The sequence below is a fragment of the Pseudorca crassidens genome, chromosome 11, assembly GCF_039906515.1.
Source record: "Pseudorca crassidens isolate mPseCra1 chromosome 11, mPseCra1.hap1, whole genome shotgun sequence".
NCBI classification, from domain to species: domain Eukaryota; kingdom Metazoa; phylum Chordata; class Mammalia; order Artiodactyla; family Delphinidae; genus Pseudorca; species Pseudorca crassidens.
In genome coordinates, this window is record NC_090306.1 from 100581496 (window position 1) to 100597649 (window position 16154).

At 50.4% G+C, this 16154-nt stretch overlaps 1 protein-coding gene across 1 annotated transcript in view; it reads right to left on the reverse strand.

Annotated features, from left to right (window-relative positions):
- Nucleotides 1–16154, reverse strand: part of EFCAB6 (EF-hand calcium binding domain 6) — a 227434-nt gene that overhangs the window by 12264 nt on the left and 199016 nt on the right. Inside the window, exon 19 of the mRNA XM_067698329.1 lies at nucleotides 7407–7634. Coding sequence (XP_067554430.1) covers nucleotides 7407–7634 — 228 coding nt within the window. The remainder of the gene's footprint in view (nucleotides 1–7406; nucleotides 7635–16154) is intronic.

The window sequence follows — 16154 nt, forward strand, 5'->3', positions numbered from 1 at the left end:
CATCTTGCAAAGGTGCTAGCACACAGGTGCTCAATACATGTTTCTTTTTTTAATGGCTGAAGATCCGTATCACGTGATAAGACTGATCAGACAGTGGGAAGACCCTTTAGCAATGAAGAGGGATTGGAGGCAAGGGCTAAGCCGTGTTCCCATCACAACTCTCAGGAAGGGCTTTAAGGAACAAAGATGTGGCTTAAAAGAGGGTGGGCTGCTGGTGGGCTCTCATGCTCTCGTATCTTAGCAAGACTTGGGAGGCAAGTGGGAGGAAGGCCATGTGATTAAGGACAGATACAAAGGATGGGCATGAATGCTTCAGGAAGCAGTGAAGAGCTGAAGCATGGAAATGAGGACGCCTGCAGAACGGCCACGGACAACAAAAGGGGCTCGTTCTCAGGCAGGTGAGGCAGGCGCCCACCACCTTCCTAATGAAAGCCTGTGAGGCAAGCGGGGTCAAGGTAGGACCGCGCAAACCCTATTCTTATCCTATTTTAACTAAAGGGGCTTCAACGGGCAGAATACACATTGCTAGGACGGGCCTGGGCGGGTGGGGAAGTGGAGGCCCACGTGTGGCTCTTCAGCCCTGATGGGTTACAGCCCAAGACACTGACGCAGCCTGGAGATGCAGCACAGGATGGTGGCTGGTGGGCTGTGGGGACAGGAGGGGCATCAGAAGACTGGAAATGGGTACCACAGAAGTAGACTCTGGAAACTTATGGGCCTGTGAACTGGACGTGAGACCCGGGTAAAATTCCTGTGGTTTGTGAAGGAACTGAAAGGCAAGTTCATTGCATGTCAGCAAGTTTCCAGGTCACGGGGCAGAATGCACGCCTGCTGAAAGGTCCCCTGGAAACGCAGAGTAGCAGACAACTACCTTCTAACTACTTAAAAATTCACCACTTCGGGTTCCACCTCTGCTTGTGATGTGGAAAGCGGCAAGCGAACGCCACTCCCATTCTAACAAGAAAAAGCCAAATACCTACAAACGCAGAACTTTTCCTGAGCCCATGAGACAGTTGAGGTTGCAGGAGCCGAGGGGACTGGACTCCACGGAGCCCCGAGGCTCCAAGGAGAGCCCGACGCGCCAGCTCTCATGCCTGGTGGGGCTCAGGAGGAAGTGCGAGGGCGGGAAGAAATCAGCCGAGATGTTAGCAAATTCCTAAAGGCCAAGCTGGGCTGGCGCTCAGGCTAGAAGAGCTGGGAGTCACGGGCACAGGGAACGCTCACACTCACAAGCTCTCCTCTGCAGCCTTTGCCACTGCTCCCAAGAGGCACGTGAAGCCACTGGTGGGGGATGGACCGGAAACACCGCCCGCTTCTCCAGACCCTCCTCTACTGAGGAGCAAAGCCATGGGCGGAGCCATAGCAGACCCACTCAAGCCCGGGGGCCCTGGGCAATCTTCTGCTGGAGGGACCTGACGCTGGGGAGGAGTAGCAACAACAAAATTCCAATGTAGCTCAATTACCCACCAGACTGATTCAACAACGCTGCCACACTCATAGCCTGACAGAGAAGAGGTGCGCCCATTTCCGGGCATAAATACCATTGATGCCACCATCTCTACTATTCTTCTTCGCACTACGTCTGGCATTCAGTTTTTTAAAAATCTTGAGACATACAAACAAAAGAAAAACCGACCCATTGCCAGGAGATACAGCTATCGACAGACAAGAGTCAGAGATGAGCCCACTGTGGGGACTGTCAGACAGGAGCATTAAAACAACTGTGGCTAATACGTTAATGGATCTAGTAGAAAAGGTACCCAACATGCATGAACAGATGGGGAGTTTCAGCAGAGAGGTGCAAACTATTTTTTTAAAATGCATTGTCCCTCTAAAGAAGATATACAGATGGCCAACAAACACATGAAAGAACGCTCAACGTCACTAATCATTAGAGAAATGCAGAACAAAACTACAGTGAGGTACCACCTCACACCAGTCAGAACGGCCATCATCAAAAAAGTCTACAAACAATAAATGCTGGAGAGGGTGTGGAGAAAAGCGAACCCTCCTGCACTGTTGGTGGGAATGTAAATTGATACAGCCACTATGGAGAACAGTTTGGAGGTGCCTTAAAAAACTAAAAATAGAACTACCACATGACCCAGTAATCCCACTACTGGGCATATACCCTAAGAAAGCCATAATTCAAAAAGAGTCATGTACCACAGTGTTCATTGCAGCTCTATTTACAATAGCCAAGACATGGAAGCAACCTAAGCGTCCATCGACAGATGAGTGGATAAAGAAGATGTGGCACATATATACAATGGAATATTACTCAGCCATAAAAAGAAATGAAATTGAGTTATTTGTAGTGAGGTGGATGGACCTAGAGTCTGTCATACAGAGTGAAGTAAGTCAGAAAGAGAAAAACAAATACCGTATACTAACACATATATATGGAATCTTAAAAAAAAAAAAAAAAGGTTCTTAGGAGCCTAGGGGCAGGAAAGGAATAAAGACACAGACGTAGAGAATGGACTTGAGGACGCAGACAGGGGGAAGGGTAAGCTGGGACGAAGTGAGAGAGTGGCATGGACATATATACACTACCAAATGTAAAACCGATAGCTAGTGGGAAGCAGCCGCATAGCACAGGGAGATCAGCTCAGTGCTTTGTGACCGCCTGGAGGGGTGGGATAGGGAGGGTGGGAGGGAGACGCAAGAGGGTGGAGATATGGGGATATATGTATATGTATAGCTGATTCACTTTGTTATACAGCAGAAACTAACACACCATTGTAAAGCAGTTATACTCCAATAAAGATGTAAAAATAAATAAATAAAATGCATTGTCCTTATTCAAACACAACAGGGAAATCGGATTAAACAGAAATGGAGAAGAAACCCATGGCATTCGAGGCATGGTATGATGCAGGTGGAGGGCGGTACTCTCTCAGGAACAGGGACAAGAGGCCCCATGTGAGATGGGCAGTTAGAACCAAGCCATCACCCACTACCTGACGTAGAAACTGGAACTGGCCTGTGCTGCTAGTGTCCACAGTCACTGAGGACAAAAGCCTAGAGGCCAAGGCAGGAGGAGTCCGGTCCCTAGGACCAGGCCAAGACAACTGCAGGACCACCCGGTGGTGGCGACCACGCTGAGGAGACCCACCTGGGCGAGCTGCGTGGGGAGCATTTGGGACTTATCCGAACAGCCCGGCTGGCTCCTCTCTCCTCACTCACTCCTACCTCACCCCTTGTCTCAGAGCAGCATTCTGGTAAAAAGGAAGTGGCATGAGTAGCTCAGCCCCTGCCTTTCTTCCCACTGGGATCGGGGCCCTGCAGAAAGCATGTGATAATTAGCAGATGTCGCATCAACACTGAGAGATGCTGGAAGGCAACTGAGAAACCGCTTGAAAGGGTCAGGGAGAGAAAACTTGGACCTAGAATTCTATCCCCAGCCAAACTATCTTTTGAGGACGAGGGTGAAATAGGGAAGCTCTCGGGCTTCCTCTCCCCTGAAAGAGCAAGTAAAGATGTACTTGAGCAAAAAAGAAAGTGAACAGGAAGGAGAGCAGGACAGAAGGTGTGACTGTGGACAATGGACCAGTAAGGCGCCCCACGCCCGCCCTCCCCTCCCCCTTGCCCCCCACAGCACCCCATCCACGGCTCCTTTGGCTTCCCCATCCTCCACTCCCCTTCTCACTCTTCCACCCACATCCATTAGCAAATTCTGCTGCTTCCAACTCTGAAACGCATTCATGATCCAACCCCCGCTGTTCCCAGCCATCCACCTGGCCCAGGTCTTTAATCAGATGTTGCCTTCTCAGGGGCCTCCCCTGACCGCCCTACTCACCACACCCTCCCAATTCCCTAGCACTACCCTCTTCCCTGCTTTTCTTTTGGTCTAGAGCATTTGTCGCCATCCAACATACACATATTTTGTTCACTGTCTGCCAGCCCCTCAGGGAACACAGACCCCACGGGCAGGGTGTGTCTCTGGTGTCCACTAGCCGCTGGCAGCATCACCATCTAAGCAGCGTGCCCACTGCGCCTGCTTCGAGGATGCTGCCTCTGCCTGCATTGCTCTCTCCCGTCTTCTCTCAGAGGCAACGCCCACATTCCAGCATTGTGTCCTCACGGAAACAGCCCTGACCCCTCGGTCCAGGTCAGCCCCCAGCTCTGCTCTCCCAGCACGCTGCACGTCCCTTTGCACCAGAGAGCGGTGTGGAGTTACAGAAATAATGTACCACAGGTGTTTAACCTGTCTCTACCCTCCCAGGATGCAGACTCAACGGAGGCAGGGAGCAGGCCCGCCTTGGTTCCCTCGGACCTAACATCACCACTCTGAGCTCAGAGGGCCCCCAATAAGTGAAGGAGTGGATGCGTGCACTCACGGTGCAGCCAACACAGGAAGCTCTGTGCCCAAGAACACGCAAGGTGTCCCAAGGGCTCAGCCAGATGATGGAGAGCTCAAGGTGGAGACAGGAAGCTCTGTGCCCACGAACATGCAAGGCTGTCCCAAGGGCTCAGCCAGATGATGGAGAGCTCAAGGTGGGGGGGTGGGGAGGGCAAAGCGGGGCGTGGCCAGCTCCAGCAGGTAAGGGTGCGGTCAGAAAAGGCTTCGCTTGGCTCGAAGTGAGTCTGGAAGAGGGAGTCGGTGTGGCCAGATACAAGGGGGCGGGGGAAGGGGCAGGCAGGGACTGCACGGGCAAAGATGGGGAAGGCAGAACAGCAGCCTGGGCAGAGCGGAGGGCACCTGGGTCAGCCTGGGGAGCACTGTCCCATTTCAGAGGGAAGGACATTGAAGCTCAGAGAGGTTGAATAATTCTCCAAGGTCACACAGCTGGACGAGTGCAGAAGCAGGGTCGAAACCCAAGTCTGCCTGCATTTTTCTCTCTTCCTGAAGCTGTCTGTTTTAGAAATATCACATCTGGAATGCTCAGCAATGTTTGCTGGTTCCTTCCCCTAATATAGCTGCACAAAGTCCTCATGCGGTCGCTATGGACTGATCTAAGTCGCCTCACCAGGACAGGTTCTCCCCATGGGATCTCTATCTTAAGCCAGATCCAGGTGGACCCAGTTCCACAGGCTTTTATAACACGCTTTATGCAGAGCCATGAAGACCTGTCAGTGTCTGGCTGCATCTGCTCTGAAAGTCGCTCTCCTTTTCTGAAAGGTTAATTGTGCCAAAAGGTTTCCAAAGATGTGGTGCTTCCCTACTTACGGAGCTCTGTAAGCCAAGAAAGCTGGCCCCTCAGATTCACGATGATCGGAATTTTAGAGATAAGTCTTTAGAATGTAGATAAACGAAGTCATGGAATCTGTACCTGAAAACTGTTTAACGTGGTCGGAACTGTCCCAGTATCTTGGGTGAACTCTTCCCCATGATGGCATGAGGGGTCTAGACATGTCAAGAGTGCAAATGACTTCTGTGTCTTACTGTGCCAGACACTGGGCCATCCAACCAAGAAGGTCGCTGGCTAAGCAACTCATGCAAGGAGAAAGCAAGTGGATCTCTGGGGCTTTTGTTTTCTGTTTACTAGCCTGTATCTAGAAGCATCCTTCCCAAATATAGCACAATTTCTGTTAATCATCACCCAACTTAAACCACGGTACCCATGCCAGACTTTGATGTTCTCAATGGTGCAGACTGTCTTTGAGATGTGTCCGTGTATTTTTAGAAAGCAGCATTCAAAAGTAAGTGCTTGATTTTTTTGCAGGGGGTGGGGGGTGGGGGGTGCTGTCTGTGACGGGAATGGTGAAGCTTTCTTAGTGGGCAATTAGAATCAAATTCTCTGTTATGAATGCCAGATATGCCGGCATGTCATTAATTTATACCTATAATTAGAGTAAAATTTTGCTCATTTAGATGGAATGGAAAATCTTTATTACTAAAATCTTTATTACTAAAAATCTTTATTACCAACCTTTATTAGTTGGCCCCATAGAATAATAAATGCAACTGTACTAATTTTAAAGGCTTCCATCCATTTGTAGTGATGGAGAGAAGTATTGATATTTGCAAATAGAGAGCTCACTTGGCTTGGAGGCTCTGTGGGACAGAACTATTTGGAAATAGGGCATTGTTTTTGCTTAGCAGAAATGATCATAATGCCCAAAAAAGGTGACATTTTAGGAAAGCGAAATCTGATGTTCATATTACTAATATCTTTAACAAATTCATTCTTTAGGGCAGTGAGCTCAGAGGCCTAAGTAGGGATGGAGGGTGGACGTGATGATCACCCCCCCCCGTGAATACTTCCAGTCCTTACCCTAAAACTCTGACAATGTGAGACTTGAGTTTGGAGTGACCCAGCTCTGGAGGGGAAAGAATGACATTTCCACACGGGGAGCTGTAGGAAGCCCCCTGGGCTGGGCCTGAGCAGAGCCAGGAGGAAGAGGGGAGGCGGGGCTGCTTTTGTGAGTATTTTGGAGTTCCTTTCTCATCTGAACTATTCTCTGGGAATGGATGGGGCATCAATTCACCTGAGAACTGAAGAGGGATGGTAGCAGTGCATTTTCTGGGAAGAAGGGAAATCTGCTTCTGGGACTGGATCAGTGGTGCTCTGTTATCGGCTGTTCAGCCCCTGGACTGCTGGGATGGGGGGGAACGTGGACACTGTCCGCTCACTGGGACATGCTGAGCACCTGCTCTGTGCCAGGCTCCGTCTCAGTGCTGGGGGCACAGTGAGGACCAAGCAGCCAGGGCTCCGCTCCCCAGTGCGGACGTTCAGTGAGATTATCGGCTGATGCCAGTGACCAAGGCAGGCCCCTGGAACGCCGTCCTGCTGGGAGGTGCTCTTGCCCTAGGAAAGCCACGAAGGGCCAAAGAGGCCAGGGCAGCAGGTTGCTAGAGCTCTGAGCTAAAAAGAGCCCAGCTCAGTCCTTGGGGAAGAGACCGCAGAGAAACTCTTGTGAGGGATCTGTGATGGGCAAGAGGCCCTCAGAGAGGGTGGCCTGTGTCCAGCCTGTGGACAGTGGAGAGGCCCACTGGGGGTGGGCGTGTCACCAGCGTGCTTGGGGCGGTAGCTCCAGAGCATCCAGAAACGCCGGCAGCAGAACCAGGGAGAGGCTGGGAGCCGCGAGGTGGTGGGAGCGTCAGAGCAGCCTACCGGCTCTACATCCGCCCTTAGCCCCGCACTCCCAGCTCAGATGTGGGGAGACACTGGCCCCCTCTTAGGATCACTTAAGCCCAGGAATGATCTGGGGAAGGAGGAAGAAGGACAGTGGTAGCTGGAGCCGAGTTTAATTTGATTTTAAAAATAAAAGTGATATCATTTGCACCCTGATTGAAATGGTGCGATTCGTCCCTGTTACATAAACAGAAAGCTCCATGAGTCTCCAGTAAGATTTAAAACTAAATAACAACAAAAAACGTTCAAGTATTTAAAAAACTAGAGAACAGTCTTAAACTCTTTACGCATCGCTTAGGAGGCGAAACGAAATGCGTTTCTTACTTGCTCATCCGTCAGAACTTGGACGTGGCGAGTCCAAATGGACCGGAACTCGTCCCTGGAGACGGTATTGGTCCGCATGGTGTCGAAGTTCTCAAACTCCTGGGCGATCGTGTTGTAGTGGAAGGTCACAGCTTTGTGGAGCCGGGCCAGGACCTCTTGGTTTGCCATTTCCTTGGGAGATACGGGCGGCGGGCCTTTGGGCATCTTCTCAGCCCACTCAGCAGCAGCCTGGGCAAAACAGAATGGAAAATTGATCCATTTAATAAGTAAAGAATCATCTTGGCTCCGCGTGCCTCAGCCAGGGCACGTCCTGGGAGGTCCAGCTTAGTGAGGAAGATGAAGAGGCAGGAGACAGTGTGACCCAGAGGCCCGACTGCAGGGGCAGATCTGGCGGAAGGGGAAGCCTGGGCTGACCTGCCACGGAGGAGAAGCAGAGCATGTCGGCCCCCGTGGGGCAGGGCAAGGGGCCGGGCCAGGCCTGGGGAGGGCGCACCTCTTCCCCTCATCCCTTCACTCGCTCAGCCTGTCCTCTGGTTTGTGTAACAAGCACGCGGTGAGTGTCTGCTCTGAGCGGGAAGGGAATCAACAGGGATGTGGATCCAGACTGCTTTCATTTTCCGAACCTCAGTTTGATTAATTTACACTGCCAGCAGTTGGAATGTGAAAGGCGGTTTTGGATGGCTGCTACCGCATTGTGCTGCAGCACCGCTGTCGGCTAAGTGTCCCTTTGGGTCTGAAACTTTGAGACCCGCAGGGATTTGATCCTGATGAGCGCAGGTTCCTGCAGTTGGAGGCTGTGGGGACAACGGAGCCGCCCGCTGGCCTGGAGCCCGTTCAGCACCCCTCGTAGGGCAAGGACAGCCGGGTGTTGGGAGGTGCTTTCAGGGCCTGGGGGCGCTGTCCAGGGTGCTGAGAATCCCCGAGGAGGGACAGGCCCTGTCTGCACCCCAGGACAGCTTTCTGCGGGGAGGAGTGAGCCACGAGGAAAGAGGAGCAGAGGAAGGATCTTTTTACTGGATGTTTAGGCTGACGTGCTGGCAAAGGGCTCGTGGCCAGGTGAGCTGCAGGGGTCTTCAGCCCACGTTCAGCATCTCAGTGTGCATTGGCTGACGATCCGTGTGGTGGACAGACCACAGGAAGAGCAGGGAAGTTCCTTAGTGACCATCGGCAGCCCTGGAAATGACAAGGGCCTCTGTCTATCCTGGGCACTAAGGAGACTGGAGCTGGAAGGGCGAAGCCGGGGTGGGGGGCGGCTGAGTCCCCAGCCTCCTGCGAGGGCAGTGAACAGGGCCAGGGCTGCAGCCCTGATGTGCCTCTACTTGCTGCAATTAGGAAAAGGCCCCGAAGCTACACCTGTGGTCACTGCATCAGCAGGTCGGCTCCTGGAGTATGAGGATGGGATGGAGCCCCGGGGTGGGAGGGGAGACTGGGCTCCGTGAGAACCCAGGGGTAGCGGAGGCATGCATGCTGCCCCCGTACCAGAGTGGATTCTCAGATACACTGGGTTTCTCCACATCAAAACCCTTCATGACTGTTAGCTAGGATAACAGTTCTTTCAAAGCACCAGCACTTTACCAGATGATCAATCTAATCCCCCCAGCCTGTATTAAAACTTGGTCACGATTCAGGTTCAGCAATTCCATAGCAATATAGGTATTGTATGCTACTATCCTTCAGGACAGAGCATAACGTTACTTTATGAAATTGTATCAAACACAAGATGCTGCTGGGAATATCCCCCAAAACGTGAACATACACACACTCACACCACAGCCCACCACATCCTTGACCACCCAAAGGTTAACAGAGGCTTTAAATATGTCCATTTGGAGCCATCTGTAAAGCGAATGAACGCCTTTCTTTTTTCATTCTAGAAAAAAAGTGATATTACAGACACAGCTTACACTTGTTCAAACAGTTGAAAATGCACCCCCTGTATCTAGGTAGGAGGGCCTTTCCCTAAACATTGCAAGGGGTGTTGGTGCTCAGAGAGTACAGGGACCTTTTCTGGATGGAGACTCAGTCTCGAAGTCCATCCTTACACTTGTCACACCTTTGGGGCCTGAGGAGGACGCACCCCAGGTGAACATAACTGGAAGAAGCACAGGTGGTCGTGTCCCGCAGGGGAAGGCGGGTCACGACTCTGCCAGACTCTGCCTCTAACCGGCTATGCGACCCCGCAAGCCACTTAACCATGCTTCCCTCAGTTTCCTTATCTTTCCAGGAGGAATCAAGGCTCCCCCGAGACGGTGTGTGTGACTGCTCTTTGAAAGCGTTAACACACAAAACGAATCGGAAACACTACTATTTTAACAACAGATATGGAAGAATTCTAACAAAGTAGGATGGGCAACCTTAAGTTAATATGCTTTAAACTCTGGAGGAAATTGAATCATTTTCGAGCAAAATATAGATTACTAAATTTAACTTAAGTAATAGGAAAGCCTGAATAGACAGGTAACCACCAAAGAAATTTAAAAAGCTCTTAAAAGATCTACCATCTATCAGTAAAAAGGTGTCAAGCCTAGATAATTTTTACATTAGTCAAATTATTCCAGATATATATAGTATTCCAGTTCATTTTATGTTACCCTAATACAAAAGTGTGATAAAGAAAACACTTGGAAAGAAAAATATAAGCCAATCCAGTTTATGGATATAAATGCAAATACATCAAAAAAAGAAAACTTTAGGAATATTTAGTGCCATATTTTAAAAGGGCCTACCAAGATCAATTAGGGTTTATTCCAAGAATAAGAATCCGTCAAGAATTAGCAAAACTTCAATTCCTTATATTAGCAAAGGTCACATATCAACAGATGGCAAAATGGCATTTAACAAAATTCGGCAGTCGTTCCTGACTAAATGGTATAGAATAGAACAGAACATATAAACTACATGGAAATAAAATGAACATCCTAAACACAAGAATATTAACAGACACTATCTGCAAATATGTTACATGGGTGAAACACTGAAGCACTTCCATTAAAGTCAGAAACAAGACAGGCACGCTCACTGTCAGTTCTGCTAGTCACATTTTTAGAGGTTCCAGCTTTTGAAATAAGACAAGATGAAATAAACAGTATAAATGTTGAAAAACAAGATTTATCATTATTCGGGATACGATTTTACAACTAGAAAATCTCAAGGCAATGAGGAAAGTGGCTGGATTCAAGTAAAAAATACCAAAAAAAAATACTTCTTTTTTAAACAGTAAATATAACTAGTTAGAAGTTGCATTGTGAAAAAAAATCCACATTCACATTAATGACAAAGCTACTGAATACCTTGGGATAGATTACATCTGAAAGGCATAAGACCTATACAAAGAAAGCCATACACATTCTACTGAAGGTTATTAAAGCAAGACTGGAATGAAAAGAGACACATACTATGTTCCTGGATGTGAAGACTCTACTTCCAAAGGTAAAACCTTTCTCAAATTATAAATCAATAAAACTCTAGTAAAAATCTCAATGGCTTGGGATTGACATATACACACTAATATGCATAAAATGGATAACTAATGAGAACCTGCTGTATAAAAAAATAAATAAAATTTAAAAATTAAAAAAAAAGAAAAAATATCTCAGTGGATATTTGGGGGACTCATTAGACATAGATATTAAAGTTGGTAAAGAAAAAGAAATGTGTGAGATTTGCCATGAAATTTTTGGAAACGGCTAGCAATGATGTTTTTGAGCCACCAGATATAAAAACGCCATAAACTTGATATAATCAGAATAATAGAATCAGAAGAGCTAGGCCCAGAATATACAAATAAATCAGTGGACACGGCTGGCTGACTCCAAGATAACCTTGGGGGAGAGAGGCCCTCCCAAGCGAAACAGAACATCCGAGTTTCACAAAGGAAAATTCTTTCTTCTTTCGAGTCATCAGCTTCAAAACACAGTCCTTCTGAGGTCCCCAGCTCAGCAAATGGAAATGGTCCCAGTGGCTCAGAATAGAGTCCTCTGTGACAGATCTTTCTATCACTCATACCCAAACCACCCGCAAATCCCAGGGGCTCTGCTCCCAGTGCATACCTGGAAGCTGACCGCTCTACCCTCACCCCCTGGTCCAGGCTGCCATCGTCTTGCACGGATTATTGCATCAGCCTCCCTGTTTCCACCCTCAGTCTTTTAAAGTACACACACACGTGTCAGCACTTGTTCTCTGGATGGAGGGGTAAGGGAGGGCAGAGCCATAATCAAAAAGCCATAGTCATTTTCCCCTGAGGACGATCTCTTTAAAGGGCAAATCAGGTCAAGCACAACTCTCAAACGGCTTCCCATGTTGCTCAGAGTAACAGGCAGGGTGTCACAATGGCTTGCCCACGACTCCCTCTGACCTCACTCTGTGAGAGCCTCCTGCTGTGCTTCATTCACAGCAACCTCCTTCCTGCCTCAGGGCCTTTGCACTTGCTCTTCTCGCCCTTCTCTCAGGGTTTTTATCACGTTCCCGAGCCGAACTCCAGATTCTCTCTCGCGTTCCCTGCTCATTTCCATCCCACGTATGACTCTCTGATCCACCTCATATTTACCCTAATTGTCTTTCTCATCCCGACAGAAAATAAACTTCAAGGCAAGTCTAGTCTTTTGTGCACTGCTGAATTCCTGAGTGCTTAGAAGAACCTGGCACACAGCGGGACCTTGCTATTTGTTCAAAGAAAGAGTGGATAAACAGTGTCTCCACACAGCCAATCAAATGAATGATTGCTCTGGGCAGCCACCCTGGGTCTTCTGTTAGAAAACTCTGACCTGGGGGCTTCCCTGGTGGCGTGGTGGTTAAGAGTCCGCCTGCCGATGCAGGGGACACGGGTTCGATGCAGGGGACGGGTTCGTGCCCCAGTCCGGGAGGATCCTACATGCCGCGGAGCGGCTGGGCCCGTGAGCCATGGCCGCTGAGCCTGCGCATCCGGAGCCTGTGCTCCGCAACGGGAAAGGCCACAACAGTGAGAGGCTCGCGTACCGCAAAAAAACAAAAAACAAAAAACAAAAAACTCTGACCTGGTCATGCTGCGAAAAAAATGGAAAAGAAAATAAGATTCCACTTTTTTCTTCTAAGAAATGCAAATTTCTTGATTGACAATATCAGTGCTGGAAAAGGGGGAATAAGGTATCTGGAGACATAAAAGTGCCTATCCTTTGACTTGGTACCTACCCTTTGAAGACTTTCCTTGAGGAAATAAACATGGAATTATCATTACAGTATTATTTACGGAATTCACAAAATTAAAAAAAAATTAGCAACACTTTAGATGTCTAAAGTAGGAGAATGGTTAAATAAAACACGATATTTCTAGAAGATGGATGACAGTGCAGCTATTTAGAATGTTTCAAGAAATAGTTTAACAATATGGTAAAATGTTTGCAGTGCACTAAGTGGAAAGGGGCCACAAAAGGGTCCAAACGATCACACGAGCATACACACATGCACACACGTGTATATATGCACACCCCAGTACTAACGCTTGTTCTCTGGATGAGGAATAAGCGAGGGCAGAGCCAGGCAGAGGACTGGGTGGGGCTCCCAAGCCGGGAGTCTTGCCTGCCCCACGGGTCGCGGTCCTGAGGCTGCGGGGCCGGGATAGCCTGCTTGCGAGCGACGTGGAGGAACGGCTGGTCGGGGAGCCCTGCTCGGTGTGACTGCCCTGGATGTGAATCTGCCCCCTCTCCACCTGCGCAGGGATCAGAGTGACACCCGGGTCACACTGAATCCCAGAGCCCTGGGGGGAGGGCGAGCATCTCTGCGGGGCGTGTGACACACGCACACGCGATGCACTTACAGAGGATGAACACTCAACGCACGCCCGAGATGACTGTATTGAGCCATCCACAGACACCCCTGGAATGTCTGCTGTGTGCCAGGCTCCTCGTTAGATGCTGGGGAGACAGAGGTAACAAGTAATCCTTAAGTAGTCTTGCCTGGGTGGGGTCTGGGGGGGAAGAGAGATGAGGGCCAGTCTCACAGGTGAGCAGAGGTTATAACGGGTCGTGTGCTCTTGACACAACTGATGGAAACAGCCTCCAGAGGAGGAAACCGCTGAGCCAGGAGGTGAAGGAGGTACAGGTGCAAATCCTTGAAAACTGGCACCCGGGGTGCTATTATCCTTACTCGACAAGCTGGCGGGAAGTTCAGGAGAGCAGCGCCGGCTTCCTGCACCGCCAGCGTTTTCCTCAACATCCCCAAAGCCACAGCCAGAGGCCAGGCTGTGGACACCGAGAGGGAGGGGACTATGTTTGTCACAAAGGTGGTTTCGCTGCCAGTTAGAGATATTCTTTTGCCGCTTGCAAAGATAATTATTGCATGTTCACTGTAGAAAACTACAAACAGGGCACAAATTGAAAACAAAGATCACTCATTACCCCGCCCCCAGCAGCACCACGGCCATCGCCTTTGTGCACAAGGGACCAGCCCTTGACCAGAAGGTCCCCAGGCCCCAGGGGACGCAGCCGCGCTGCTCCCCACCCCGTGCCACCCGGAGAAGCCTCTGGCCTCTGGAGGGTAGGGCCTCCTGGCTCTCCCATCAAGGGCAGTTGGGCTCGAGGCTGTTAGGCGCCCACATTCTGGTTCCCATCCTGCTCTCTGCAGAGCCGCTCAGCCACCACCGCCAGCCTAGCTCTGAGTGACTGGAGACGCCAGGGAAGAACAGATGGCTCCTGGTCTGGCGCTTTTGTGTCCCCAGAACTTCTCACGTGATCGTTATATCTGAATGGGGAAAAATAGTGCTTTTTCTATAACTAGAAGAAATGTTTCTCCTAATCAGAAAAGACACCACTATCTTCAGATGCAAATGTCACTTTCCAAAACTAACTACGCTTTACATAAAAGGTCCCCTCAGGATAGGAATCACAGCTGCAAGATGGAGAGGCGCCCACTTCCGTCCCCACTATTCTTTGGAGCAGGAGACGCTGGGCCTGCGTCCTCAGCGCTCCTCCCCGCAGCCCCCCATCTGACAACTGCGCACACCGGTGACTTTTCAAATGAAAAAAGAAAAAAACAAAGTAGACTCTTATGCACTACGGGTCTGACCCAGTTAGAGAATGATTTACATGTTTTGAAGGTATCTTCTCGCATTTATTCAAGGGTATTCATGGAACCTTGTTTTACTAAACAATTGTCCCTCTTGATGTCGCAGAGAAGTACGGGTCGCCTGTCCCAAAAGGAAGATTCCTGGTCCCCTTTGTGACGACACGACAGTGTTGGTGAAATACATAAAAGAAATAACGTCCCAACATATGGAGCACACAGTCATCAAAGAGCTGACTAATAACACCTCAATTTTATGGAGTTTTTCTCAGGCTCAAACGTAGCCACGTATGTCATTTAGTAAAAAGCAAGCTTTACAGTGTAATCCAGGGGTTCTGAATCCTGCCATTGCTTGGACTCACCCAAGAGGCCGCCCCAACCAGTGGGGGGTCAGAGGGAAGAAGCCCGCGTGGGAGGGGCCCAGGGGGAGGTCTGTGCAGAACTCACCCTGAGCCCACCCCTTCTGCCCCAGCTCAGGGCTCCTCGCGCCCCACAGCCCAGTGTCTCTGAGGCCGCCTTCCGCCCAGACTGGGCTGTCTCCCAGCGCGCACAGTGCCGGCTGATGAACTGGGGGAGCCCTGCAGGCACAGAGCTGGGACCCCCAGCCTGTGTCCCGTCCTCCTGGCGGCTCAGGCCAGATCCACCACCATTCTGCGCCTGACACCAAACGTGAAGAAGGGGCAGACCCACCCGGCCTCGAGAGCACAGCCAGGGAGCAGCAACCCAAGTTCCGCCTGACTGGGACCCAGCAGAAGTCGACCAGGGGCCAGACTGGTCAAGTGGAGGGGCCGGGCCTGGAGGGCGAGGACAGCTCGCCATCAGCTGAGGGCTTTGGGGCTGCTCAGGGCTGAATGGAGCTCAGTTCTGCTCTTTCTTGTGACCTCAGGCAAGACGCACTCCCCTCTGCCTCACTTTCCTCATGAGAATAAAACCCGAACCGTCTCAAAGGTCAGGCCTGGGATCTCAACAAGAAAACCCTCGCAGTGCTTCGCCCAGTGCCCGGCAAACATGGGCGGCCGTTCTTGCTGTTCCTGCCGGTTGTTTTAATAGACATCTTTGCCTGAGTCAAGAGCTCGGGCAGAGCTGGGCTGAGTCCTGGTTCCTGGCCCACGCCGGCTCTATGGTGGGTCATCAGAGGGCAGAGGCATGTGGCGCCCGTTGTTGCCTGCAGGTCAAGCCAGCCTGCTGGGGAGGGAAGCCAGGTCTGAGACGTGGTCACGCACCTCGAGAAGGGCCCTCCGCAGGACCCGGGCTCCTGACCGGCTGCTTCGGGCCCTGCAGGCGGAGCCGAGGCTTAGATTCAGGACAGCTAGGCTAGAGCCCTGCCATCTTCTGGCTGCATCTCAAGCAGTCACCTCACTTCCCTGGGCCAAGGTTCTCAGTCTGTAAGGTCGTGACAGCCACACCAGTCAGAGGGAGCTGCCCGCAAGAATCATCCCAGGAGACAGGGGACAAACAGGGAGCATCCTGTCCTCTCAGGAAGGCACTGCACCGACCTGTCCCCCACAAAGATGAATTAACCCATCTCTGCTACAGGGAACTCATATTTGAAAGGGGTTGGGGGATCCCCAAGTAAGAAGCTTGTGACCCCAACCCAGAGCTGAGAGAGTGAGCCCAGGGCAAGAACAAGCCAGAGAGGGCAGGGCGCCCCAGGGGGTTCACTGACCCTGGAATTCTGTTAGCTCATATTCAGTTTTATTGTACTCTTGTTTC